Genomic DNA, 10656 nt, shown 5'->3' with positions numbered 1-10656 from the left:
ATGAAATAACAAACAGTGGGTGACTAAGGGCTTTGCACCTCTGTGTCAAAGTCTCCCAGCATGGCCAGGCATCAGCTCATTGGAGCAACAACAGGCTTTAGGGGGATCACTTGCTGGCAGCTTACTGTCTGCCTGTTTGATGCATCATGCGGTGTAACGTTACCCCGTCACGTCATCACATGAACTAAAATAAACACAGGGGCTTTGTCTTTCCAAACCAAACCCCATGTTTGGACAGTGTCAGGCCCCTCTGTACCTTGAAGCCAGTCTGATGTCAGAAGACAGCCATCTCTGCTACCTCGCTGGCTCCTCTCTAAACACAGAAGGCTACATGCTCTTAGTCTTAGGGGATCCATCATACCCTCAGCTGCTGGGCTGGACTTTTGCCAAAACCAAGCTAAAACCCTGAATCAGTTTATAAACCAGTTGAAAAGCTCTTCCTCACTGAAGAGATCGATTGAACCTCAAACTCACCTAGTGGGCTGTTTGTATTAGGAAAAGTCTGCTTATGCACTATTTACAAGCCACACTGATTGTCATTAACCCCCGATGTAAACTATATTTTTTGATTTACAACACAGGGTGGCAGCAGCAGTTATGTGATAAACTTGGACAAATTGTTAGAGGTTCATTTAATAATTTAAGGAAGCATACACCCATTGATACATATACTAGATTTGTTGAGTTGATACAGAATGTCACTTTTAACATATGACATTCGTTCTAATGTGTCATTAGTCAATCAAGTAAACAAAGAGCATCTAATAGCTGTTATGCTCTCAAATGAGCTGCTTCAAAATAAAAATGTATTATCGTAAGGTGCAAGAAATAACAAATGGAGGATTTTTCGACAAAAGACATGAGTTAAAGTGATTTATTGGACAGTGATCAGATTGTATAATAGCTGTGTAGCCTGAATTCAACCATTTACACACATTTGGCTTGACATTTGGCTTAACGCAGCGTTTCCCAAACTCGGTCCTCGGGACCCCAAGTGGTGCACGTTTAGATTTTTGCCCTAGTACTACACAGCTGATTCAAATAATCAACTAATCATCACGCTCATGGTCATTTGAATCAGCTGTGTAGTGTTACAGGCAAAAATCAAAACGTGCACCCCTTAGGGAACCGAGGACAGTTTTGGAAAACACTTGACTTAACCACTACTGATGAGCGGCAAACGTAATGCATCACAAAAGGAGGCCAGTTGAAAAGTGTCTTGAGCCTTTTGTAGGAGGTAGAGGCCAGTGAGATTCCCTCTGTTCATTTTTCTCCCCTTCCACTGTGGAGCTTCACCTGATCTGATTATGTAAGTGGGCGGGGAAAGCACACGGGACCGTGAATGGAGCCTGGAGATGATAGATGACTGCCGATAGGTGTTTTGACCATAGATCAGCCGATAGAAATACAAATCTATGGTCAAAACACCCATCACTTTGACAGACACGCTGGAGGAGCAGTGAGTTCGTTACTCCTGGTCCTTCTCTTCTCCGTGTGTGATGATGTGCACAAGGTTTTTGTAGTCTAGATTTCCTGCCACGTCTGGTGGGAAGGCTGCAAACATCTGCTCCATCTGAGAAAACCAGCGAGAAGATTTAGTGACTCAATCACTGATGTACACGTCATGAACCTCACAACATTTCCGAAGCAGCACGCGACATGTTTATGCATGAACTGTGTTATGTTACTGATTATGAGTGGCTATGAGTTGTTTATTTAAAATGGTTTGTCTGCTGTATTTCAATAGTTGTATGTACAATGGGTCAATGTGTACAATGTGTGTGTGGACAGTATATAGATTACATTGCGTTTAGTGTAAATTTGGTTGTGCTCTAACCTCTTCAGGAGAAAACCTGTCCGCTTGTGTCGTCAGCATCTCTGTCACACTGAAGACGAGCAAGAACAAGGCGTTTAGGATTACATTAACCATCTCCACAAAGCTTTTACCCTATAGATCCGTTTACACACACACACACACACACACGAGTACTCACAAGTCCTTCCTCAGGACCCCTTTTCCTTCGGGGTCAAATACTTTAAAAGCATTGAGGATAGTCTCCTCTGGATCAGCGCCTACACAGAGAAAACGACGTCTAATTAGAACTAAGTCGATGGGAGGCAGACGTTGACAATATAAGAGTACAACATACAAAATTCAGAGGGAAAATGTAATTCAAATTAGGATTCAGGCAACTCATCTGTTAAACGTTTGGGAGGAAGTGACATTCAGTACTGTTGCAAAATGTAGCACGACGTTTAACCAACTGAATGCATCCCTTGTTTGCACGCCTCACCTTTCAGCTTCTCTCCGAACATGGTGAGGAAGATGGTGAAGTTGACGGGGCCGGACGCCTCTTTCAGCATCTCATCTATCTCCTCCTGCTTCACGTTGAGTCGCCCTGTTACAGAAACATGGAAACACCAGTACTTTCGTTATGGCCAGGTCGTTATTGTAAACGGGAATACATTCTTACTGACCTAACTGAACAAATAGATAAATAATAGAATACATCTTCAACCCACCCAGTGCAGCAAAGGTGTCCCTCAGGTCATTTTTGTCAATGAATCCATCTCTGTTCTGGTCCATGATGGTGAAGGCCTGTCAATATGGAGGTTAACACTTAATGGGAGACATGAAAAATACTCCAGTAACTAGAGTTTGTCTGTGTGTGTATGTGTTGGGAGGAGAGTGACAGTAAATTCCATGGGCTACAGTTGGAGCCACTCTGCATATCAAATCAGTCAATGTTCCGGTGTTTGGTCAAGTGGACCACATGTTATCTCCATGCCAGAAATCTTTGTCAAAACGATCCCATCGATGCTCTCTGGAACATGGATCTCTGGACATTCCTTTTTTCTAAGCCTTTATTCTTAGTTACTCTATTCATACTATGTTACTCCCTGGGGTTTAAGAGTGGCATCCAGGCCAGGGCATATTTCCCATTCTATCCCCAGCCCTGCCTAATCACTGATGACATGGTCTGAATGCCTGGCCATCATTTAAAGAGCGACACCGCTCATACCACACGCCAGGAATTCATGACAAGGGCAGAGAGACAGGTGGAAAATGGACAACTCATGAAAGGTGATGGACAGAGGGACAGGTAAACCTACAGGCTTACAGAGATGCCTGATTCACACTATAGGGCCAAACCGAGCTGTATTAGGCGGCCTGGTTAAACATTCCCCATAGTTGCTGGAACTGTGCTTGAAAGGACAATGTGAAATGAAAATGTCTGAGCTAGCATAGTAGTTCTGGGTTGGCCCGATAGTGTGATTGAGACCGAACAGCAGAGGCAGAATGTGTTGGGCACTAGGACGATGACAAACAAACCAGACCCGAAAAGGGTGCAGTGTGATCGATGGACTGTCGTCATGGTAATAAGGGAAGAGACAGATTATTACCTCCTTGAACTCTTGGATCTGAGACTGCTCAAAAATCGAAAACACATTGGAGTTAGAGTCCGCTGACTTCTTCTTTGCCTTCTTGGGGGCCTTTGGAGAGAGGTGGAAAGGAGAGGTATATCCATAAAACATAGTGGGCTGGAGCAAAAGCCTGCACACACTGGGGAGTTCCAGGAGCATATCTACCCAGATTTATACTAGCGGCAGTGTATCGACACAATACAACTTATGTTTGGGATAGAACGGTCTTTGCCAGCACCATGCTTTGAACTAACTAAACTAGATACTATGATTTAAGGTGTGATCACGCCCAACTTAAAATACTTTACATGTAATGAAGGAAACACACTGAACAGATAGAAAATGTTAATTTTCTAGAACACTATCAAAGAAAATATGACATCTAACAGATTCCTTTATTGATTCGAACAGTTGTCATCATCATCCAAGCTACCATCGTCAATCGATCTAACTACACATGTATCTACCTGTATAGCTGCTTCCTCTAAGGACTTAGCGAAGTTTTAACATTAATAATTCCCTTTCCCCTACAACCACCCCCTTGACATAGCTGATAGTGTGAAATCATAGTGGCATAGAACAGGACAGGCACTTACCATAGCTGGAGCTGGAGGAGATGGGTGATGAACAGAACAATGGGACTCCCAAAATGCAACTGAACAATGGAGAGTGCTTTGTCTGGCCTTATGTAGCCTACATGCACTCCATTCTACTGGACGATATAAATAAACCATGCCTTCTTTGGAAGTGACAGGTAAATGACAACCCACACACAGGGGGACGCACACACACACACACACACACACACACACACACACACACACACAGAGAGAATAATCCCGATTGCCCTCTGCCCCAAAGTTCATTGTCAGCGCTCAGAGTGGAATAACAGTGGTTTAGAATAACAGGACCTTGCATGCTGAAGGTTAAGCTGACATATGGAATTGTTGGAAGGTCATACTATGGATCTTTTAGCTATTTGATTTTGAATTTTAGGACCCCTTTAGGTATAAAAATAAAATAATTTGATAAAATATTGAATTTCTCCTTTAGGTAAAAGACGTTTTCATGAGAAGACGATGTCTCATGGTCTGACAAACACTGCTCTAGCTCTGCCACCCTTCACTGCAGATGTGGACGTGCGATATCGGCGGATGCAGTGGATTGAGACGCATTCAAACAGATATCTCTAGCTTAAACTGACGGACTCTAGGGGGGTTTTAAAAGGAACCCAATACTCAAATCTCTCTTTCCTACCCCGAGAGAACATGGCATATTCCCCTCTCTCTCCTACCCTGCTTTAAAAGTGCTGCTGACTGTATGAGCGAGTGATGCCTCACAACCTCAAAGCAGAGGTGATGCCCGTTCAATCCACAGCCCATATTGTGTGCGTGAGTGTGTGCAGACATTTTAGTCATTTTAACACACATTCTTATCCAGAGTGACTTATAGTTAGTGCATTCATCTTAAGATAGCTAGTGTAACAGTGTAGGTTCCGTCCCTCTCTTCGCCCCAACCCGGGCTCGAACCAGGGACCCTTGCACACATCAACAACTGACACCCCACGAAGCATCGTTACCCATCGCGCCACAAAAGCCGCGGCCCTAGGGGCAACCCTACTTCAAGTCTCAGAGCGAGTGACGTCACCGATTGAAACGCTATTAGCGCGCACCACCGCTAACTAACTAGCCATTTCACATCGGTTACACTAGGTGGTACAACCACATATCTCAGTCATAGTAAGTACATTTTTCTTCAATAAAGTAGCTATCAGCAAATTCAGAACTAGTAAGGGGGGGGGGGGAGTGTTCGTTAAAATATTTTTTGGGGGGTGGGAGGTGGGGTGAGGAGGGTGTGCTGTGGGATTGTTTAACACTCTCTTTCAATAGGTAGGGTTTCAGATGTTTTTGGAAGATGGGCAGGGACTCTGCTGTCCTAGTTTCAGGGGGAAGCTGGTTCCAACATTGTGGCGCCAGGACAGAGAAGAGCTTTGACTGGGCTGAGTGGGAGCTGCCCTCCCTTAGGGGTGGGAGGGCCAAGACACCAGAGGTGGCAGAACGGAGTATTCGGGTTGAGGTGTAGGATTTGGCCATAGCCTGAAGGTAGGGAGGGGCAGTTCCTCTTGCTGATCCATAGGCAAGTACCATGATCTTGTAGTGGATGCGAGCTTCGACTGGAAGCCAGTGGAGTGTGCAGAGGAGCGGGGTGACATGGGAGAGGTTGAACACCAGGCCGGCTGCAGCGTTCTGGATAAATTTCAGGGGTTTGATGGCACAAACAGGGAGCCCAGCCAGGAGACAGTTGCAGTAGTCCAGATGGGAGATGACAAGTGCCTGGATTAGGACCTGCGACGCTTCCTATATGAGGTAGGGTCGTACTCTACGATTTTTTTCTTGAGCAGATGGTCGGGGGACCGGAACATAATTAACAATAAGGCCGAGGGGGTGTGGTATATGGCCAATATACCATGGCTAAGGGCTGTTCTGATGCACGATGCAACGTGGAGTGCCTGGATACAGTCCTTAGCTGTTGTATATTGGCCATATACCACAAACCCCTGAGGTGCCTTATTGCTATTATAAACTGGTTACCAACGTAATTAGCATATTAAAAATAAATGTTTTGTCATACCCGTGGTATACGATCTGATATACCACACCTGTCAGACAATCAGCATTCAGGATTTGAATCACCAAGTATATAATTACAAATAATTTGTAGACTGCAAATTGACTGCAAGAAGCCCAAACAAATATGTTTGACTAAAACAATTATTTCAAACCTAGCTTACATTCGTATACGATCATGTGTCTATTATGCGTGGGAATACTTGGGAACTGATTTCTTACATTAAAATCCCTTGGAGCTCATTTCCTGATGTTTTTACAGTCTTATAAGTCCAACAATGAAAATAATAAAACATTTAAATAAATAGTTTTGCTCAGAAAACTTGGGGGGCCAAATAAAACCACCCGCGGGCCACCAGTTGGGGAACCCTGTTGTAGAGCATAAACCTGCAGGAGTGAGTCACTGCTTTGACATCCGCAGAGACCGACAGGGTGTTGTCCAGAGTCACACCAAGGTTCTTTGCACTCTAGACAAAACTAGAGGAACTAAGAGCCAGATGTTGAGTGGTTGTGGTTTTAGCAGAAGCATAGCCCCGATTACTTAGTACCCAAATTGTACTGTGCTGGTTCTGTAATCAGGCCAGTGCAGTACACCTCGGCGAAAAAGGTTTTTGGCAGCTAGTAGCCTATCTACCTCTACTAGGCTACTACCACTACCTCTATGCTCTTCAATTTGTCAGATGTGTGTTTATGCCGTCATTACATGTTAATTTGTTTGTCTAAGGCCAATAAAACAATAATTTTAAAGATGAAAGGCAGTGTGGACATATATTAGCTTATTAAGCCATTATTTATAGCCCTGCCGCTGTCAGAGGAGTGTGACTGGCACGCTGGGTTAACAGTGGAGCAAGCCCAGTTACATCTCTCACATGCTTCTATACATATCACTCATTTACAGAGCCCACACTTCACTCAAACGGTCATAGCTAGTTAACTCCCTCTTCACATAAATCTTTCTAACGGTTTTAGAACATGCAACTTTGTATCATAAGCGTGTGTATTTTACATGTTTAAAAACAGCAGCCAAGGTAGCTGGAAAATCATGTGAATTTGTATTTTCTGTGAACAAACTCTTTAACGAGAGGAGACCAGGAAAGGAAGATGTTCAAAATCATTTGCACCCAGTTTCACGTTCCAAACTCCGCAGCGCAACATTAGCTGGGTTCCAATACTTAAGTGTGACCCTGTTGAGACGGAGAACAGCGCCTTGCAATGTGTCAATTAGAGTTCACAAGTCACCCAGTACCTCTCCTGTCAGGTTCTGTCATGCTGGCAAGGGAAAGTGCTAAAGTGCCAATCAGTGAATAGGGTGTTAGGGCCAGGGAAGGGGCAGAATCTCCCAACAATGTCTGGATGGGGGGGCTTGTCTATATAAAGGTCCTGACGTGCTGAAAGCCTTCTTCACCTCGTCATTGTCAATCTTCTCACTTTCAGCCAGTGTCTAAGTAGCATATGTCGTCATTTCTGCCATAATCTCTGTCCCTTCACAGCATGGAAGGAGTCTCTAGTAACTTGTTTATTTGAGGTCGAAAAGTCAGATAGGTAGCCTGGCGGTTAGAGGTATTGGGCCAGTAAGCAAAAGGTTGGTAGGTCGAATGCCTGAGCTGTCAAGGCACTTAACCCTAACTTCTCCAGGGTCACTGTTGATAATGGCTGATCACCTGGCTGTGACCTCATTCTCTGAGGGTGTCTCAGAGGGAGTGGAATATGCAAAAAAACACATTTCCATTTCACACCTGTACAGGTTACTCACATGTACATACAGTGAAACAGGACTGTATAAGCTCCCCCTAATTTAGACAATTACAGCTGTCTACGTCTAAACGTTAAAGCAACATGTATGAAGATTACATTTCATGTTTGTCTGCCACTCACTCACCCACGCCCCTCAGATGAACAATTGTTCCTGGGCAGGCAGGCAGCTGTCTTTCTCCTCAGAGTTATTCCCAGTTTAAGACACAAATAGCCGCTGCTGCTCTGCATGCCAGTGGCTCTAGAATGGGATGGCGTTGTCACAGTGAGGCTGGGGCAGCTAGTAAATACCAAATGTGCATTGTTACACTAACACACTGGACATGAACACACACACACACAAAATCTATTTCTCCCTCTTTCTTACACAATCGCTCTTTCTCGCTCGCACGATTCCACATAGGCCACACAGGATATACGCGGGCAATTAAAGACAGTGGTTATGTTTAATATTGTGCGCCAAAACTCTACATGGAAAGCTAGTACATCTTTTGTTAGCATTTGTAAGACATCAATATCTTCATAACGAGCACAGGGCGACATGTTCCTCGTCTAAACGGAATCCGCAAAAATGCACATATCTAAAGTTTAGCTCATATCTGTGCATCACTGGTACTTTGCTCCAGCAAAGTTTCTGAAATCTGAAACAGAAGAAGGTTGGACTTACGTAGCAGATGGTAAATTGGTAAGCAAGTCTGAAATTAAAATCGATTTACAACCCTGTTCACTCCCACCCCGATGCTGAGTAAAACGAAAAATGTCTGCTTCTGTGTATAGAGGATATGAGAAAAAGCTTTCTTATTGCACATGTAAGCCAATCTGTTCCAAAAGCATTTGCTACGTGACCTTTCAGTGCTACACTGAATTTGGTTGAACATAAATAAAAATTTTTTTTTTTTTTTGAATATCAAGAATAAGTAAATCAAAAGTAAGTAGATATATTAAAGTATAAAGAGTAGGCTTATGTGACTGAAAATACCATATTTGTTCTTGCTGCACGAGAGGTGTTCAGCAGTAGGAAAATGTCGCTCATAGTAGCTCAGGAGGATTTGAAAGAAAATGGAAATTGAAGGCTAACTAAAACATGTAACTTTCTTTCTTTATCGCTCATGCTCCAGTGTCGAATCGCATGTAGTTCACTGAAATGAAGTTGAAGATCATAGGATATGTATTTTCCATTCTCATTTAAGTACATCCATGCCTTAAGAATCAGTTAATCAAAGAACATTATTTTCTTCGCCGATCGATCATAAACAACAATTTGGAGGGTATACACAAGGTAAGGGGAGATTGGGGTAAAAAAAGAAATATTCAAGTAGTGGGTTGTAAGCTTAATGATTTCTCAAGCCGCATGTAAGTTTGCTTTTGCGTGTGGAAGTGCATTACACAAGATGGGACCAGGGCAAAATGCTCACTTGATAAAGGACGTTTTTAAAAGAATAATATTCATTTGACATTCAAGAGGACACACAACAATCACTTTTCTCTTTAACAAAAATAGACGTGGCTTTTCCAGCCTTGAGGTTCCCTTTCAGTATCTATAAAAAGTCAGGCTCAGTCTGAAATGGCACCCTAATCTTTATAAAGTGTACTACTTTTGACAAAAGTAGTGCACTATATATGGAGTAGGGTACAATTTCGGACTAAACCTAAGTCTGCCTATTTACAGTGTCAAATAGCATCGTGATGATTTATAAAGGCCCGAGAGCCAGCTGGTGCTGGGGATTGTGGGTAGCGCAGTTTTAGTGTGTCAGCTGTAGTCATCTAGCTCAGGGATGGACCAATACTAGAGGGCCTCTGTGTGTGTGTGTGTGTGTGTAGACTTTATTCCATATCATCTCTAACACACACACACCTAATTACACTTGATGTAAATCAAAGACTAGGATTAGTTGATTATTTGAATGAGGTGTGTTAGTGCTGGGCTGTAACAAAAGCCTGCACACACTGCATCCCTAGGAGATGCCCACCACTGATCTAGCTGATATGCACAGGGTGAGAGCAAATCCAGGAGAACATTTAGTTGTGTTTCTAAACTCTGAAGCCTCATCTGTAAGTGCTGTTTCCAGGATTTAATTTTGCAGATATTCCAAGCGTTTTTGTCAGTGTTTGTGACAAATGTTGTTTTGGTCCTTGCTGACTTTAAATGTTGGATACTTTTTTTTTTATTTGTTAATGTATATCAACATTATTATTATTATTGTTATTATTTATTCTAGTAAAAACCCATACACATGACATTCAGCATCGACAGTAGGTCATCAACGCTTTAGCTGCTTTTCCTATTGGGCTCTCTAGGTGATGCAGTATTCTGACCCCGCTCCTCTTCCCTAACCCTGGTAAGAACTGAGTGATGTGCTGTGCTGGGGATGTCACTCTTCTGATTGATGTAGCGCTGCTGTCACTCAAACAGATGACTGATCCCACACCTGTACAGAAAGATCAGAGACAAATAAGGTCAGGTGATAAGGTTAGTGTGAAGGATAGTGTTAGGACATAGGTAAACCCACTATCCAGTATACAATTCCACACAATTCCCCCAGGGGGCAGCAGCAATCTCATCCAAGCGCTGAGCCTGGTTGATAAGCATATCAGGTGCTGCCAATTGAGGTGATCAGTCAGTGCCAGCTTGGAGAGCCGTGAGGCTGCTGGTTGGTTTGGTGGCAATGAGGCCTTTCGTTTGGTTTTGAATCTTGTCTGGGCATGCCTGTTTGCACTTTCCTTTTTCGTCACCATCGAAAACAAATAATAATCCGCTTGGACTGGCCGAACAAGAGGTCGAGAGAGACTGAGCTGTACATTCAACACCTAGGCGCACACTGATTTCTCACATAAATGCACACATTCATTC

General features: G+C 43.3%; 2 protein-coding genes across 4 annotated transcripts in view; both read right to left on the bottom strand.

Annotated features, from left to right (window-relative positions):
* Positions 1-860: 860 nt before the first annotated feature.
* On the bottom strand, positions 861-4128 carry mlrv (Myosin regulatory light chain 2, ventricular/cardiac muscle isoform). Of its 2 annotated transcripts, NM_001141371.1 has the most exon segments (8): positions 862-1386; positions 1442-1573; positions 1838-1886; positions 1995-2073; positions 2295-2399; positions 2524-2599; positions 3406-3495; positions 4023-4083. In NM_001141371.1, coding segments are annotated over 7 exon segments (507 nt in total). In that variant the 5' UTR covers positions 4026-4083; the 3' UTR covers positions 862-1386; positions 1442-1468.
* Positions 4129-8232: 4104 nt separating this feature from the next.
* Positions 8233-10656, bottom strand: part of cita (citron rho-interacting serine/threonine kinase a) — a 51734-nt gene continuing 49310 nt past the window's right edge. For both annotated transcript variants that reach the window (XM_082959174.1, XM_082959175.1), the window contains one exon: positions 8233-10234. In XM_082959174.1, coding sequence (XP_082815300.1) covers positions 10211-10234 — 24 coding nt within the window. In that variant the 3' untranslated portion in view covers positions 8233-10210. The remainder of the gene's footprint in view (positions 10235-10656) is intronic.

The sequence above is a fragment of the Salmo salar genome, chromosome 12, assembly GCF_965601325.2.
Source record: "Salmo salar chromosome 12, fSalSal1, whole genome shotgun sequence".
NCBI lineage: Eukaryota > Metazoa > Chordata > Actinopteri > Salmoniformes > Salmonidae > Salmo > Salmo salar.
This window is presented reverse-complemented; position numbering and strand designations above follow the sequence as displayed.

Excerpts from the sequence above, each read along its gene's own strand:
- mlrv (XM_014132280.2), bottom strand. Across the intron at positions 1,887-1,994 it reads GGGGTCCTGAGGAAGGACTT|TGTGACAGAGATGCTGACGA; the intron begins GTGAGTACTCGT and ends GCTCGTCTTCAG. Across the intron at positions 1,574-1,837 it reads ACAGGTTTTCTCCTGAAGAG|ATGGAGCAGATGTTTGCAGC; the intron begins GTTAGAGCACAA and ends TGGTTTTCTCAG.